General features: G+C 40.2%; 1 protein-coding gene across 1 annotated transcript in view; it reads right to left on the reverse strand.

Moving 5' to 3' along the window:
- The window catches only part of LOC134354759 (uncharacterized), a 43,897-nt gene that overhangs the window by 4,321 nt on the left and 21,302 nt on the right, over positions 1 to 18,274 (reverse strand). Inside the window, exons 6-11 of the mRNA XM_063063972.1 lie at positions 16,529 to 16,694; positions 15,504 to 15,598; positions 13,030 to 13,200; positions 11,947 to 12,072; positions 10,718 to 10,796; positions 1,412 to 1,523 (exon numbers count right to left, since the gene is read on the reverse strand). Of these exons, the coding sequence (XP_062920042.1) occupies positions 1,412 to 1,523; positions 10,718 to 10,796; positions 11,947 to 12,072; positions 13,030 to 13,200; positions 15,504 to 15,598; positions 16,529 to 16,694 (749 nt within the window). The remainder of the gene's footprint in view (positions 1 to 1,411; positions 1,524 to 10,717; positions 10,797 to 11,946; positions 12,073 to 13,029; positions 13,201 to 15,503; positions 15,599 to 16,528; positions 16,695 to 18,274) is intronic.

An 18,274-nucleotide genomic window follows, 5' to 3' on the forward strand; every position in this document is an offset into this window, starting at 1 on the left:
TCTAATAAGCAACAAGGTTATATTTACCAGAAGGATATCAACAGGAGCAATGACAGATGGAAACACACACACATAATGCTGGATGAACTCAGCAGGCCAGGCAGCATCAATGGAAAAGAGTTCAGTCGATGTTTCGGGACAAGACCCGATGAAGGTTCTTTTCTGTACTCATTTTCCATAGGTGCTGCCTAGCCTGCTGAGTTCCTCCAGCTTTCTGTGTGTATTACTTGGATTTCCAGCATCTACAGATTTTCTCTTGTTACAGATGGAAACACTTTAGCCCAATCTTACCACACAGCTCTGTTATTCCAAGGATAACAAGTGATATGAACATCTAACATACCTGATTTGTTCAAAGCTGTACCTTATAACTAGAATCACTCACTCTGCTGATTAAATAAAGTTCCCAGCTTACACAATGATGCATATTTTTAAAAAATATTATGAACCTCAACACAAATCATATTTGAAATAATAGATTAATTATTTTATAATAATACAAATATTATTAGATCTATTTATGAAGCAGTAAATTCATAAATATGCAACTTTTCTTTTTGGTCTGGCAAAAGAAATTAATGCACTTTGTGATGTTAGGCATTCTAATTTACCTGATATATACATAATAATTTAACGTAGGTCAGGCATTTAGTAAAAGAAACTCAGAGCAGGTAAATTTTGACCCCTGCTTTGTACTGTGGAATGAAGGAAAGGTTCATAAGGTTCCCTTTCCAGCACAACCCATAGAATAAAATATCTGCTGGTCCCAAATTAATTTACGATTTACCTCCCAGAATTATTGTCAGCACTACTCATTAATGGCTGAGCTGAGCTGAAGAGCTTATGCAAACAATCCAGGGCTGCTTTGCTCCTATGACTAAATTGATTTAAATATTTTTAAAAATAAAATTCTTCAATGGTAGGAATTATAATTAACCTAAGTAATCTTGGGGATGCAAAGGTGAAAATAAGGACAGCTGATTTTTATGTAGCAAATAGTAATGTCACAATGAGGCAGATAATCTATTTTTATGATGTTCAATTGCAGGATAAAAATTGGCTAGGGCATCAGGCATAAATAATTTCCCTCATTTTTTTTTGTCTTTGATTTCCCCTCTTTGCCTGTGAAAGTAGTTGAGGCCTCTATTCACCGTTTTATCCAATAATATATCTCTCTCAGTGATGTACTGTACCTAGATGAAGAAATGGATCGCAAACTTCCCACTTGGCTATTTTATGAGACCACATCACTTTGAATCAGAACTGTGAAGAATGAGGAAAGGAAGACTGCAAAAGAAAATTAACAGTTTCCTCTTTGCCTGCCTGGCCTCCCATCACCCACTGCTCCCATTTTCTTCTGTAGTTCAGCCAAGTCCATCCCATTCCAACATGAAATAATCTGGTCACTTACTGTTTTCTGAGTTCTTGAAACCTTTGATGCAAATTGCTCCTCTTCCACTTCTCTGAGATGATGACGACCAAACCTTTTGATTGCACGACACCAGACAAGCGTGCTAGCCAAGCTGGCAAATAAAGAAGGTAGCTTTTCAATAAAATATTAGCAACACTCAAACACCGCCATGTCCTGAAACAAACACTATTTGATTGTGAAGCAACAGGGAGTGACAAAGAGACTTCCACATTCAATTATGAAGTGCACAAGTCAATAAACCTGGTGTAAAATATTTTAAACGATCTATAATAGGTAAGTTGGAAGTCCAAGTTACTTCTTCTTGAAACACTTCAACAAATGCTCTCACAAACTCCCAATACCGTATTTTTGCCCATTTCATTAAGCAGTTTTTGCAACAAAATTTTTCCTTGATCTTAAACTCCAAATCCACTACCCCACTCCTTGGATCCCCATTGTGGTGGAGTCGATATTTATGGCAAGGTCTTTCACTGCAGCTTATTTCAAAATGCAGATTTCATTCCTTTCTGTCTTTGCTTTGCAAATGACAGGCTTTTAAAATTCAAGCCTATGGCATCTGGTTGTCAGTTGCTGTTTATTTTTCTCCAATACCCTTTTCATTCTCAATGATGTCTTTAGTTCTCCAACGAGACTTGTCAAAATATAAAACAAAAAGAGAACTTTAGCAATACCTTCAAGAATTTAAAGGTGAGTACTTTTGTGAAAAAGGACTTGACAATCATTCCCTCATTTGCCTTTGATGGAATGACATGTCATCCCTGAATGGACCAATAAAGCACAAAAAGGCAACCCACGGCAACTCTAATTCTCCTCAAACAAAAAGAGTATTTCAATCACCTTTTCATGAAATAGGATAAACCATGAATTATGTTGGAACTCTCAGCACAGAAGTAGATTATTCTACCAAATTGGTCCAAGCTGCTGGGGAGACCCCTGAAGAGTCTGTCAATATCCTCCTTCATTTTACCCTCTTATCATATCTCTAAAAAATAACCTCTACAAATATACTCCTTTTTCATATTTATCAAGATTTCCCTTTAAGTTTATCTCAATTATTCAATGTGATATCAAGAACCATGTTCCTGCTTCTCCCTGGACAGAGGAGAGCCTGATCGCCTTATTAGTGACCGTCTGTAAAGGATTTCCTAACATGTTCTAACCTCACAATGGCATCTCATTTTCATATTTTAAACACCTCTAAAAAGTCATTCCAGCCTTCTCCTTGCTAATGAAAAATTGAGTTATTTGATTTTTTTGGTTCATTTCTAGAAGAGCCTAGAAAATAAAACTGAAATGGAGTCAATCAAATATTCAGATTATTACTTAACTTTAAGGTATTCATCATCATTAAGAAACTTGAAAAACAAAGAATCTTGTTTATGAAGAAAAAAATCTAATCAGCTCATAGGAAATTAATGCAAATGATAAAGGGGATCTTATTCAGTTAAATTTCCTTAATGGAGGGAGATGACAACACAATCATTGTTTTTCGTAGACTCTTGCACTGCTCTGTTTAATGTCACCAATAGGCATTGGCTGAAAGTAGACATGATATGAAAAATTTCATTCTCCTGTGACATGAAGGGCTTCTCCCATCCTGTCATTCTCCAGTTGTCGTCTCTTATCAGGTCGGAGTAACTGAACTGTGAATACATTTTCCCATATATCATCCACAGATAAAAACGTTCAATCATGTGTGCTTATATCATTGTTAATTCCTCAACTGCCATTTATTATATCAAAAACTAACAGACAATTCATTGGAATTATGTCCACGACTAAATTCTTTGATTCACATTATTACTTTTGATGTTATACCATAAAATATTAAGCAGTTGTCTTTTTTACTATTTAAAAGGGACACTGCTTTAATGAACAAGTGGCAAATGTATTTTCAAAACATTTAAATCATAATGTGTTGGTGACAGAAACTGCAGTAAAATGCAGATCATGTTATGCAAGATTGAGTCTTCAAAACGAAGACTCATTTATTGATTTTATTTCTCCTTCCTTCCCATCTCAGGAAAAACCTTGTTGCAAATTAAATTGCCCATTAATTTCCAGAACTATAGTGCAACCATTATAAAGACATCTTACACACATCACAACACAGATCAAATACACAGACGAAACTTATTTAAAGGGGAAGGAAGTGCAGTGGATTAGCACTCTCTGAAGCAGATTATATTTGTGGGTATTCTCAATTTGAATTCCAAGTTGTTGCAAATTCATGACACAACAGATATGTCTGTTGATAACAGTGTGTATCCTTTTCTCATCTTTGGAGATACAAGTGACTGCAGATGCTGGAATATGGAGCCAGATAAACACACTGCCAAAGGAAATTTGCATCTGTGGAGGCAAAGGACAGGTGATATTATTGGTCAACACCCTGCATCAGGACTGAGATTGTGAAGCGGAGAGCTGAGGCAGGAGATGTCAAGTAATAGGTGGATCCAGGTGAGGTTGGACGGGTGGGATAAGGAGGGATGAAGATACTGACCAAGGTTGGACAGGTGGGATAGGGAGGGATGAAGATACTAACCAAGGTTGGACAGGTGGGATGGGGAGGGATGAAGATGCTGACAGAGGTTGGACGGATGGGATAGGGAGGAATGGAGATGCTGACAGAGGTTGGACAGATGGGATAGGGAGGGGTGAAAATGCTGACAGAGGTTGGACAAATGGGATAGGTATGGATGAAGATATTGACAGAGGTTGGGCAGATGTGATTGGGAGGGATGAAGATACTGACCGAGATTGGACAGGTGGGATGGGGAGGGATGAAGACGCTGACTGAGGTTCGACAGGTGGGATGGGGAGGGATGAAGATGCTGACAAAGGTTGGACAGATGGGATAGGGAGGAATGGAGATGCTGACAGAGGTTGGACAGATGGGATAGGTATGGATGAAGATATTGACAGAGGTTGGGCAGATGTGATTGGGAGGGATGAAGATACTGACAGAGGTTGGACAGATGGTATAGGGGAGGGATGAAGATACTGACTGAGGTTGGACAGATGGGATAGGTATGGATGAAGATATTGACAGAGGTTGAGCAGATGTGATTGGGAGGGATGAAGATACTGACCAAGGTTGGGCAGGTGGGATGGGGAGGCATGAAGATGCTGACTGAGGTTGGGCAGATGGGATAGGGAGGAATGCAGATGCTGACAGAGGTTGAGCAGATGTGATTGGGAGGGATGAAGATACTGATCGAGGTTGTACGGGTGGGATGGGGAGGGATGAAGATATTGACCGAGGTTCTATGGGTGGGATGGGGAGGGATGAAGATACTGACCGAGGTTGGAGAGGTGGGATGAGGAGGGATGAAGATGCTGACAGAGGTTGGACAGATGGGATAGGGAGGAATGCAGATGCTGACAGAGGTTGAGCAGATGTGATTGGGAGGGATGAAGATACTGATCGAGGTTGTACGGGTGGGATGGGGAGGGATGAAGATATTGACCGAGGTTCTATGGGTGGGATGGGGAGGGATGAAGATACTGACCGAGGTTGGAGAGGTGGGATGAGGAGGGATGAAGATGCTGACAGAGGTTGGACAGATGGGATAGGGAGGAATGCAGACGCTGACAGAGGTTGGACAGATGGGATAGGGAGGGGTGAAGATACTGACAGAGGTTGGACATGGGATAGGGAGGGAATGAAGATACTGACAGAGGTTGGACAGATGGGATAGGGAGGAATGTAGATACTGACTGAATTTGGACAGATGGGATAGGGAGTGATAAAGATACTGACAGGTTGGACAGATGGGATAGGGATGGATGAAGATATTGACAGAGGTTGGGCAGATGTGATTGGGAGGGATGAAGATACTGACCGAGGTTGGACAGATGGGATAGGGAGGGATGAAGATACTGACAGAGAGTGGACATGGGATAGGGAGGGAATGAAGATACTGACAGAGGTTGGACAGATGGGATAAGGAGGGATGAAGATACTGACCGAGCTTGGACAGGTGGGATGGGGTGAGTTGAAGATACTGACCGAGGTTGGACAGGTGGGATGGGGAGGAATGGAGATGCTGACAGAGGTTGGACAGATGGGCTAGGGAGGGATGAAGATGCTGACAGACAGATGGGATAGGGAGGGATGAAGGTACTGACTGAGGTTGGGCAGATGGGATAGGGAGGGATGAAGATACTGACTGAGGTTGGACAGATGGGATAGGGAGGGATGAAGATACTGACTGAAGTTGGACAGATGGGATAGGTATGGATGAAGATACTGACCGAGGTTGGGCAGATGGGATAGGGAGGGATGAATATACTGACAGAGGTTGGACAGATGGGGTAGGGAGGGATGAAGATGCTGACAGAGGTTGGGAAGTGATACCTGGAGGTGACAATGGGCTGCAGATTATGGAATTTGATAAGAAAAGAAAGTGATGAGTGACATCAGATAAGAAAGGGTTGGTAGGCAGAAGACACAGTAGGGAAGGTAATAGGGGATCAACTGGATGATAGTAGGAAATAATAGGTGATCAACTGGGCTGATAGTCAGATGGAAGCAGGTGTGAGAGTGGAAAGAAACTGCGTAACAGGGCTGGAAAGAATGGTTTGTGTAACAGGATGTGGGTCAGTCAGAATAGAGAAAGGAACAGATGGACTGTAAGTTACCTGAAATTGGAGAATTCATTGTCTATGCCATTTGGTGTGGACTACCATGGTGGAATAGGAGATGGTCACCTAGCACAGCATCCAATTGTAGTGGTTTTTTGATTAGGATTTTTATGTAGTTGACTGAGAACAATCTCAATGTTTTAGGCAGAAATGCTTCGTATTTCTTTACCCTGCAAATGCCATCTCATCTCCACATTCAATTTGCAGCAGCTCAGATCCCAAAATAATGGTTCTATTGACTAAATACTTAGGCAGCTGAAGTAAAAATAATGAGGCATTGAAATAACATCTTCTTACTTTCTTTACTTTGCAGTCTTTTTAAATAAATAAATTAATAAATTTATTACATCATTACATCAGAAATTAATACATCAGGAAGGGTCCTGATGAAGGGTCTCGGCCTGAAACGTCAACTGTACCTCTTCCTAGAGATGCTGCCTGGCCTGCTGCATTCCCCAGCAACTTAGATGTGTGCTGGTTGGTAAGAACTCCCGTTCCATTCCCTAGTGTTTCTGGGACTGTTGCAACTGTTCTGATGACCACATCGTCTACATTGATGCTTCCTTAAATATGTCAGGGCTCTCAGCTGTATCCACTCAGTTACCTCTACTGTTACTCTCACCCCACTTCTCCCATGTAAATACTGAACCTTCTACCCCTCTAACCCCGATATTCAATAGATCCTATGCAATTTCCACTACACCTATATGTTGGCTCCCCAAACAAATCTTCCTCTCCTGTCCCCTACAGCATTCCTAAAGGTTCAACTACTCTAATGCTCTGATTCACTCTTCTGTCTCCAGCTGAGCCCTCTCCCCAGAGCATCTTTCCTATGCAATCTCACAAGAGTCAACATTGCCCTTTGCCTCTTCCTTTTCCACAGTCCAGGAAGACAAAAGGTCCTTCCAGGTGAAGAGGTCACCTACTTGTATTAATTCCAATCTGTTGTGCTGCATTTAGAATCAGGTTTAATATCACTGGTATATGTCGTGAAATTTGTTAGCTTTGTGGCAGTACAATGCAACACATAACAACAGAGAGAAAACTGTTCACACTGTTGTCCCCCCATAAAGAAGAAACCTCTGACAGATTTGGTGACCAGTGTGAAGAACACCCCTATTCAGTTGGCAAGAGCAACCTTGAGGTTCCAGTTGCCTGTCAGTTTCATTCTCTATAATGCTCCCACCCTGAGTTCTCTGTCATTGGCCTTTTCAGCTTAATGAAAGCCAACATTTTAGCCCCAGCGACAGCATCTCACCTTCTAACAAGGCACAATGCAGCCCTCAGGATTCAACACTGATAACAATCTCAGATAACCAGATTACTCAGTTGTGTCACAATTTACTGGTTATTAATGAAAGGTCATCCTGTAATTTTATCTCAGATTTATAGTGTTTTGTGTCTCACAGTTCCAGTTTTGCTTTTTCTCCTTAGCTTTTTCTCAGTCATTTCCCTCTATTTACATTTCCACCAGAGCAATCAGCTGTGATTACCCACTTTTATCAACTCCTCTCTGATAACACTGACACCACTCTTACCATCTGTCTCTCGTGATCTCGAGTTTATTCTACACAGCTTGCTCTCTTCTTTCTCTGCAGTATTAAACCTGTTTATTTCCAATTCTTCTTGGTTCTGATGACAAGTCATCAACGACAGGTGCTAATTCTATTTCACTCTCCCCAGCTGCCTAATCTGCCAAGTATTTCCATCATTTGCAGTTTATAATGTCTTGTTTACTTTGTGAAGATGCATTCAAATAGTACAGCAAAGTTCTGAATAACACAGACACATGGAGAAAATAACTCTCTGCTGGGACTTGCAGGGAAGATAACTCGGCTGGGACTTGCAGGGAAGATAACTCTCTGCTGGGACTTGCAGGGAAGATAACTCTCTGCTGGGACTTGCAGGGAAGATAAATCTCTGCTGGGACTTGCAGGGAAGATAAATCTCTGCTGGGACTTGCAGGGAAGATAGGTCAAACTCAAAATGACTTTACTATTTTATGGAAGAATTGAGAGGGCTTGACAAATTCTGTGAAAAGGAAAGAAAACATTAAGCAAAATGTGAAGACAAATTTCAGAGACCAACACGCTGTTCTAAAATGAAGAATCAGAAACAATCAGTAAATCAAAACATTTCTAAATCTTTCACATCCATTGCAATGTTTGTTACCAATTTGTGTGATCTCCATTAACATTTATTACTTTTCAAGAGTTTGTCTGAGTGATTTGCTTTCATTCCAGGCGATTTTAGTTTGCTGCTTTAAGTATTTTCCTGGTGTGAGCTCACACGGTAAACACAGACAGAATGGTTTGCCATCGTAGCAGAGGGACATGGGTGTAAAGTAATGAAACTGCAGGTCACAGTTAGAAAAACATGGGATCCTGGGATTCTAAATAGAAGCATAGAGTACAAACAAATGGGTATAATAAATCTCAGGTACAGATATATAGAATATATTTTGTTTTCTTTCTTAACTCCTTCTCTTGTGAAGACACAGTGCCAAAGACTGTCACACCACGAAGCAGACCTCTCAGTAGCTGCCTTCATTGGTTACCTTGCATGTGTGGGGTTTAGACATTAATCAAAAAAGTTCTTACAAGCTTAAAAAGACATGCTAAACCAGCACTAGCAAATATTAGGGCAGTCAATTTCTATTCTGCAGACACAAGTTTTATAAACTATGCTGGTCCACCCAGTGGTAAATTTTTAATGTTTTATGATTTTATTAGATCCCAATTGGATTATAATTTTAGCAACTACTAATATATTGAATGCAATAGATCTAATAACAGTGCCAGTTTAGCACCATAATTAGCATATCCTTTTATTGAGTACAGATCTGAGAGACCATTTTCAGTTTTGCTTGAATCTCTGGTTTGTGAACAATGTCCTCTTTATGGTTCATACTGTATGCTCTAATTAGCAATTATAATAAGACTTGTGCCAAGCCTTGACAAAGGATACCTTCAGCAGTGCACAGTCTTGTAACTAATGTACCTTAAGTTATATTTGAGGCTTTATGAAATTGACTTCTAGCCTCTACATGGAATAATTCTCTGGAATTAGCCTCCAGTAAAAGTTATTTATGTTTACTGCATTTGGAAGCTCACTCCTGAAGACAATGCTAAACAGATTACAACATTGTGTGAGTATATTATAAATGCCTCAAGATTTCGAGACAGGGAATGAATGTGTCCACACAATTTTAAGTATATTTGGCAACACCACAGGGGTTGAAGTTCTTGACACTAATGGGGAATGGGATTAATTGTAGCACCCACTTTTCCATAAATTGCAGGTGGTAGTGGAGGAACTTTATGTGAAAACAAAGCAAGTTTCAAAATATCAGTGTATTAAAGTGTAATAAATATTATGTTGCATACAGAATAAGTAATCTGTCTAAAAGTCTACCACATACAGTCTGGTATCACAGCTGGCTAAAATGCAGTGTTTCCATAGAGTAATACAGCACAAAAACCGGCCTTTTGGCTCATCTAGTCCACACCAACCAAGATTTGCATTTAAGCTTTGTCATTGTCCCATTGACAATGCTTGGTCCACATTCTTCTAAGCCTTTCCTATCCATGTAACTGTCCAAATGTTTTTAAAATGTTGTTATTGCTTACAAGGTCAAAGTTGGTCCTTGTTGTGAAATAACATTCCACTTTTTAAAAATGTTCTTAGCGTTACGAATACTGAGTGTTTAAGATTGGTTCATTAAATATCGCTTCTCCTCTTGTGAGTGGCCACTTCATTAAGTACAGCTGTACACCTGCTCATTAATGCAAATTTATAATTGGCTAATTGTGTGGCAGCAACTCAATGCATAAAAGCATGCAGACATGGCCAAGACGTTCAGGTATTGTTCAGTTCAAATAAAATGTGGCCGTGGGATGATTGCTGGTGCCGGGCATAGTAATTTAAGTATCTCAGAGACCTCCTGGAATTTTCACACACAATAGTCTCGAGAGATTACAGAGAATGGTGTGAAAAGCAAGAAAAAATCCGGTGAGCAGCAGTTCTGTGGGTGAAAACACCTCGTTGTGAGATTGGTCAGAGGAGAATGGCCAAAATGGTTCAAGCTGACAGGAAGGCGACAGTAACTTAAATAACCATGCGTTACAATGGTGATGTGCAGAAGAGCATCTCTGAACACACAACACACAAATTTTGAAGTGGATGTGTGACAGCCGCAGAAGGCCACACTGGTTTCACTGGGTGTATCTAATAAGGTAGCCACTGGGTGTATATCCTAATGGATCCAGTCAGCATCCTCAGAGCTAAAGGAAGACCTGCGGTTAGAAATGCTGAGACTGCAAGTTCTGCTTCTGAGACAGAGGGGACATTTGCTGTCAACTTTCAACAGCAGAGGAACTCAAAACGCACAGCAGAAACCTTATATATTTTTGTACTGTTTTTGAAATGACAGAATTTCAAGCTTCAAGAGACCTTTCAGAACTCATGGAAATAAGCAATCTATTAAAACAGTTTTCTCCAGAGGTGGCAGAGTTGGATGATCTTTGATTTGGCAATCTGTTAAATTAATAAATTATGCTTAACATTATGTATTACATCATTAAGATAACATTAGCACTGTCCTAATCATGGCTTGTATAAAAATTCAGTAAATCTTACCTGAGGGATTGAGGGTACGATCAAGGAAATCAAGAAGTATAAAACTATGATGTCCAACTTCATTAGGAATCCAAGTAAGCTGAAAAATCAAGAGTCCTTCCATTAATATCCTAATTGTGCTAATTATCAGTAAGCTGCCTCCGTGAGAGTACTGCAGCAACTAGAAAAGAATAAGGTTAAACTGAGGAGCCAAAAAAGGTCACTTTGTCCCTTGCTGTCATGACTAGCATGTGATACAACAACTATGCAAATGTGGACATTCAAAGCATTCGACCTCTATCAACTAATCCATAACTAACCTATGAGATTGGTGAGGAAGAGCACTACATGGTGAACCATAGGTCCAAGGTCATCTGTTCCTCCCACTCATGCTGCAAGGGAGTTCTCCGGAATTGACCTGGTCTCTATTAATTAATGTAAATGAATTGGGGCTCTAGGGAGTTTGGAATCAAGTACGGGTCATTTCATAGAGCACCACATTTACCTGGTTGCCTAATTGAAGAAGTTCTAAGGCATGTACATGTCATGTCTCCAATTACTCATGCGCTGCATTAAAAATGTAACAAATTTGCATATAAATGGCTCTGGAGCCCCCTTGGGAGTCTGTCTCATAGATCGAGCTACCCACTGAATTCCTTGTTACACACTGAGGCCACTGCAGTCAGGCTAGACAGGGTGACATATAGAAGACAAATTGTTCTCCAGTGCAAAGGATACAAAAAACAGGAAACATTGCAGCACAGATCAGTGGAGTTGTGATAAATCCAAAAGGAAATGTCAAAAGTGAAAGCCAACAGAATGGGGTACATGGGTTTGTGGAATGGGCAATCACATAGTCCTACTTTAAAAATAGATTGACTTCCATGTGTATATCAATAAGAATAACACAAAATAGATGTGGAGCGAACACTCATAGTGTCACTGTTTAAAACATAAAGAGTTCCAGTTTAAGACAGAGTTGAAGCTAAATTTCATCCCCCAGAGAGTTGAGGACCATTGGAATTTTGTTTCTCAAAGGGCAGTGGATTGTTTTTTCAGTCAGAGACAGAAGGGGTGAAAGGTTGAGTGGGCAGGCAGAAATTCAGAGTTGAGGAGATAGTTAGATATACCATGATTCTATTGAAGTGCGGAGAGGCTTTCAGGAGTCAAGGAACAATTCTCTGCTCCACGATTGTACACTAGATACGTACTTTTATATAAACAATGTTTGCAACACTCAAAATGTTTACCTGTTTGAACATCACCCTGTCTCTGTCCAAGTACTCTGGAACCCTGATCTCAGTATTCCAGTGCCCCGTTTGTTTTAGCTGCTGTGCAGCATCAATGAACCTTCCATTGTAGTCTATTCCAATGACCTATGAAAGAAACATTTTAAACAATCTATGTGAAGAATGGTGTTGCTGGGTACTCAGAATTGGACAGTTCATGATGAGGAAACATTCCTGGCTCACAGGCTTACTCATGTTGAAAGACTAGGATGGTCGGGGTTTCCAAAACCTGCAATCAAGTTGTATAAATGTTCTTTATAAACACATTTGGAAGTTTATCACATTACATGCACAAATATAATTTTTCCCATTATTTCCTTCAGTTGTTCATCACAAAGTTCATCACGATGAGAGGCATTGATCGTGTGGATAGTCAGAGGCTTTTCCCCAGGGCTGAAATGGCTAACATGAGAGGTACTCGGAAGTAGGTACAGAGGATATGTCAGGGGTAAGTTTTTTTTACGCAGAGAGTGGTGAGTGCATGGAATGGGCTGCCGGCGACGATGGTGGAGGCGGATACAATAGGGTCTTTTAAGAGACTCCTGGACATTACATGGAGCTTAGAAAAATAGAGGGCTATGGGTAACCTTAGGTAATTTCTAAGGTAAGCACATGTTTGGCACAGCTTTGTAGGCCGCAGGGCCTGTATTGTGCTGTAGGTTTTCTATGTTTCTACAATGGTCCAGCTTGAAGAATGAAGAAAATTGCTCCCCACCTACGAGAGTTGGCATTCATTGCTGAGAAGGGCTGTAGCTGAGAACAGTGGCAGTCCCGGATTCAGTCTCTGATCTACAAACAACCGGCTGCCCCTCATTGGCCGGTGTTTATCAGGCCATAGCGTAAGGGTTAATGATGGGGAAAAAGCTTTCTGTTCTGTGGAAAACTGCAATTTCATTGAACACAAATCCCCACCTTCTAGAATAATTACTCGGGTTCAGATAACCACTAATAATGGGATGAGCCTCAGTAACTTCATCACAGGATTGAAATGGAAAGAAACAATTTATTTGTAATTCCAATAAATAAAGTCAATTCAAACAGCACCTTATGAAGCAGCTGTGTCAACATGAACGACAAGAGCCCAGTTCCACTGCCCAGGACAAGGCCTGTTGTCCCAAATAGCTGATGTTCCCTGATCACCTGCTTGCACACTCCAAACACCTGGCTGCAGTAACCACTTTCACTCAGGCCTCTGTATTCCAAATCCAACTGCTCCTGAGTAAACCAGACAAAATAGTAAGGTTTTCAGAACTTCCTAGACTAAAATTTCACAAATGTTCAGCAACAGCAGTATAACAGGCTCAGACCCCCCTCTGAGCCTTCCTTGGCATCAGGAATGAAGTATTAAACAAGGAATGAATATTATCACTGACCAAGATTCAGTGAAGCCTCAGACTGACGCCAAAATGGGCAGATTGTAAAAAGGATTAATTTATGATTGTGCTAAATCGTATCCTCCCTATGAATCACTGTTCTGGAAATATATCCACTGATCTTGGTTGGCTTCAAGAATCTTTGTTGAGAATTAATTTCAAAGGTCATAGTTATTCCTCCATGGACTGAAAAATCTCTACCTTTTCTTTTCTCCTAAACCCCATTTCTAATTTCGGCAAATGAGCTCATTGTAAGAAATGAAATGTGTTTGTGTGGTGAGCATGTGATTCCGCTGGCGTTAAGAACAGGCTTGTTGGGGGAAGCAGTACTATGCTGGACATTACTAGCATTCTCTGCTGGATCATTACAGATGGCGATTTGCTCTACTTTGTGCCCAACAGCCCAATGACTCGCCTGCCCACGTGATTATACATGAAGTGTAATTGTGAGATGAAATATGATCAGAGCAAAACCTGCACAAAATTTCTGGTTATGAGGCCTGAAAATATGATAAGAATTTGAAGAAAACTGGTCCTGGAGTAAAACTCAAAAACTTTTAAATGATCTAAATAACATCTTCATGACTTGCTGGACTAAAATTTAGGGTTTGCAGGGCATTTACAACACTGACCCTGTCAAGTGGTTGGCTTTACACAAGGATTTAAGTACAAAGTTAACAATAAGCATTTGAGAGCAAAAGAAGGTATGCTAAACCTTTTTTGCTTCTTGTTTATTAAAGTCAGAGTTGTTTGTTGCTGGTAACCCTCAGATCAGGTACCAGTGCAAGGGAGAGAGGAATGCCCAGTCCCACCCCAACCACAGCTCCTCCTACAGAAATGTGACACCCAATTGTCTCTCCGAGCGGGAATTAATTTAGCTGCAGTTCTATGCTAATCTGCATTAGGTGTTAAGTGTAGTAGCAAAACCATTTCATAATTTAGTTAGCACATTAATGAAATATACTAAAACTATTTACTTTCTCTCATTTTTTCCATCTGGTTTTAAGGTAATGACAAAATAATTGCTGTTTCATGGTGACTAAACGGAGAATTAGCTCTCTACCAGCATTGACCCCAAGTGCTGTTGTATGTCTCCCTGATGATAATACACATGTGCTTACAGTCACACCATCTCCAGCTCTTCAAAGACTGGACTGGAATTTATGTGAAGGAAGCTTGCGCTGATTCTGATACAACGGCCAAGTGGAAGATGCTGCTGTTGGGTTGTGTGATCTTCCTCACCCTTTCCAAGGCTGACAGTAGCACGCAGCTCTTTCTCGGGGTTCATTATTTCATGAAACTCCGAACCAAAACTAAAGGATTTCACTTGCCCAAAGAGTCGGAGGAAGAATGTTGTCTTTCCTTCACAAAGAAAACCCTACCACACTGATGAAAATGCTAACCGATGATGAGATTCTGAGTTCACTGATTAGGGTTACGGCTCCTCGAACTCAAGTGAGTATGATACCACTGATTTTATCTGGGGCATCTGTAGGTGACAGTATGAATGGTCTTATACCCCAGGGCTAAGAACAGGAAAATGAGCCAAGTTCACGCGATTGCAGGCAATATATATAGTGAGTGAGAATGCAGCTGGGTCTCGGCCACACTCACCCCACTCCTTCTCCCATGAAATAATAGCCTGGCCACAGAGTGAAGCAATAGCTAATGTAGCTTGGTGTTTGATGGGGAGGGTGGATCTGATTATGTGGAGCTTTGCATGGGTGTGCCACACTTCAGTGAAAGGAATAAAAGAAAATTTGAGGTAAGAGCAGAATATTTTCGTGTCATTTTCTAGTGGTTCAATGAAAGGATTACAGTGAGCTTTGCCTGAAGCATTCCTTCAAAGGGAAAAAGAAACTTGGAATTCAAATACTATGGAATCAATATGCAAAACTTTTTGTTTCCCACTTGGGATTTAGTGTTACAATTATATATGGTTGTTCTACATGGTGCCAAAAGACTTATTACTAACACTCTTAACATTAAACCAGTTCTGTTCAGGACTGTTTGAAGTGAGGGTATTTAATTCATCTCACACAGAAAGCTTGTAAAAGATTTATCTTCAGAGCATCCAGCTATTTGAACTTGTATCAAATGACCTTGTGGACTGTTTTTCCTCATAAGCATGCATGATTGACCTACCTGCACAGCAACATCTGTCTCGTAGTTCAATTGAGTGTTACTGCTGGGAACTGGTATCAGTTGTACCGTCTCCTTGGGGAGAGCGATGGAGTTATCTGCAGAAAACACAAGCTCCTTCAGTGGAAATCTTGTTACTGAGGAAAATGCCAAGTAATTGTAATTCAAAGCGTAAAGGATTCTTTTCTCTGCTAGCTACTTCTTATTTCATAAACTATTAGTACTACCTGTCAGAAATGCTAATCACATTGCTTAACATTTGCACAGTTAAAGGAACACTGAACCATATCAGCAATATTTGAATAAAGTCTACAGTCAAAGGTGCAATGAGGGACGTGACAGTCTCAATTTATTGATGATCATTATCACCTGCTGAAGCAACTACCACCAGAACAGACCATAATGTGATCATGTCATTACACTTCCCATTATCAAATGCAACTTCTTATACCTCTCAAATGATACATAAAGCCTTGATACGAATTGAAGTTAAATGATTGTGGCCAGACTGGTTCCAGTGATGCTCTGTTCAGTGACTTTCTTGTTGTGACTCAGGCACTTACATGAAAAAAAAATTTCTCTTGTTTTATGCAAGCAAAAATCATATATCTAATGATTTTTTGCCCTTGAAATTTCAGGTAACCAGGAGAGATGTTTTAATGGTCTTAATAGTTTCTGGATATCAAGACTCAACCTGAGCTGAAATTGTATTTGTTATGCTTTATACAAACATGATGCATTAGAATCATCAAGGGAAGCCGTGGGAAGTGCTTAGAGTGATGAGAGACCTGACTTACTCTGGAGAAATTCAGTAGGTCAGATAGCATCTATGGAAAAGAATAAAGATCTTTTTGAGCCAAGTTCTTTCATTAGGAATGGTGAAGAGTTTTAGCCCAAAACATTGACATTTTATTCCTTTCCATAGATGTTCCCTGACCGGCTGAGCTCCTCCAGCATTTAATGTGTGCTACTTTGGATTTCCAGTACCTGCAGAATCTCTTGTGCTTATGATTACTGTGTGCTTTTACCTGCCATCCTTGGAGCAAATCCTTCAACATTCACCACTGTGACTGGAGTCTGTAACCCATGGCAGGTTCTGGCCAAGCGGAAGCCCAAGTGCTGGAAAAAATGCCTTCTAAAAGCAAATCTCGCAAATCTTGAAGCCTCATCACCTGTTGAAATCCAAGATCCACCCTATGAATACAGAAATAAAATTAGAGAGAATAATGGTACTATGATACGATAAATATTGCAGCATTCAAGGTTACCTCACAAAATCAGAAATCACTAAAACAGTCATTGAAATATTTATGAAGTGTGGACACTTATAGTGGAGGAAAATACTGGAGGAACTCAGTGGACCAGGCAGCAACTGTGCAGGGAAAGAAACAGTTGTCATTTTGTGCTGAGGCTGTTCATCAGGACCGGAAAGGAAGAGTACAGAGTCGGAATAATAATATAGGGGGAGGGGGTCTTGGCCCAAAATGTTGACTGCCCATTTCTCTCTATAGATGTTGCTGACTTCCTCCAACATTTTGTGTGGGTTGCTAAAGATTTCAAACCTGCACAGAATTTAAAGACAAGTTTATTTCTGTTCTTTTAATTACTCCATTGTATTTTTTGCCTGTGTTAAGGAAGGAACAAGTCTAATTTGTCATCAACTTGACAAACACAAAAAATGTAAGCATGGGAAAAGGAAACATGACACTATTGAGAATGATTTTGTTGTTCTAGTGCTTGAGGTGAGATTGTGTGCAAAGAGCCTTTATGCACCAGGAAGAACTTGAGGCTACTACTCAATACAATGAAAAATACTTCCCCTCCCAAAACATATCTGTAACCTTAGTGACACTGGTTAATTAATCTTATCCCTGAGGCATCAACTCAGCAGCACAACTCGGTAAGCAAGGCAGTGTTGGCTTTGATGTTGTGTACAAGACCTGAACCAATTACTTCAGCTGATTCTTGAGATGGTGGTAACATTAAAAACAGGAATATTATAATTATGTAAAGGATCAACAACTCCCCTCTTAAAATGTTTCCCTACCAAATTCAAACTGTCTTTACTTTTAAAGAGGGAAAGAAATGTCAAATCAGATGTAATCTGCTTCATCTTAATTGTCAAATCAAACAATTACACATTTAATCATTTTCTAAACTTCTCCACTTAACCCTTGCCTGCACCACTTGATAGAAAATCCTTCTCTCACCATGCTGCTCAAGACCATATTTGACCGCATCCCACCAACACCTAGTTCCAAAGTGTTCAGCGCATTGAAATGATTTACTTGTTCAGGGAAACATCAGCCTCATGTACTTCATTATGATGAAATGTGAGACCATCTGCAACATTTCTTTCCAGCGAATTTTGTCATATGAACTTTAGTTGTGTTTGAAATCAGCTGTCACCCAGGCGGTACTCAACAAGAGGAAGGGTCAGTTCATCAGGGTCTTTCAAATAAACGTCCAGGATGTTGCATGTGAATTGGTGCAGATTGCCAGGAACTTAAAGCCCAGATAGACGACGGAGTCTGTAAAATGTTTTTTTCAGGAATTTCCATACACCTTCAGCCAAAATAATTACAGACATAACTCAAAAATTGGTGCACTTGTTGGATAAGAAGGAAGGTTTTCAAAGGATAGTGAATTGTAGATATGAGCAAAGACATGGCAAACGGAGTTTAATCTGGGCGAGTGCGAGGTACTGCATTTTGGGAGCTGAAGTATAGAGGTAACGTACACTTTAATTATAAGAACTCGTAAAAGAATTGTTG

The sequence above is a fragment of the Mobula hypostoma genome, chromosome 12, assembly GCF_963921235.1.
Source record: "Mobula hypostoma chromosome 12, sMobHyp1.1, whole genome shotgun sequence".
NCBI lineage: Eukaryota > Metazoa > Chordata > Chondrichthyes > Myliobatiformes > Myliobatidae > Mobula > Mobula hypostoma.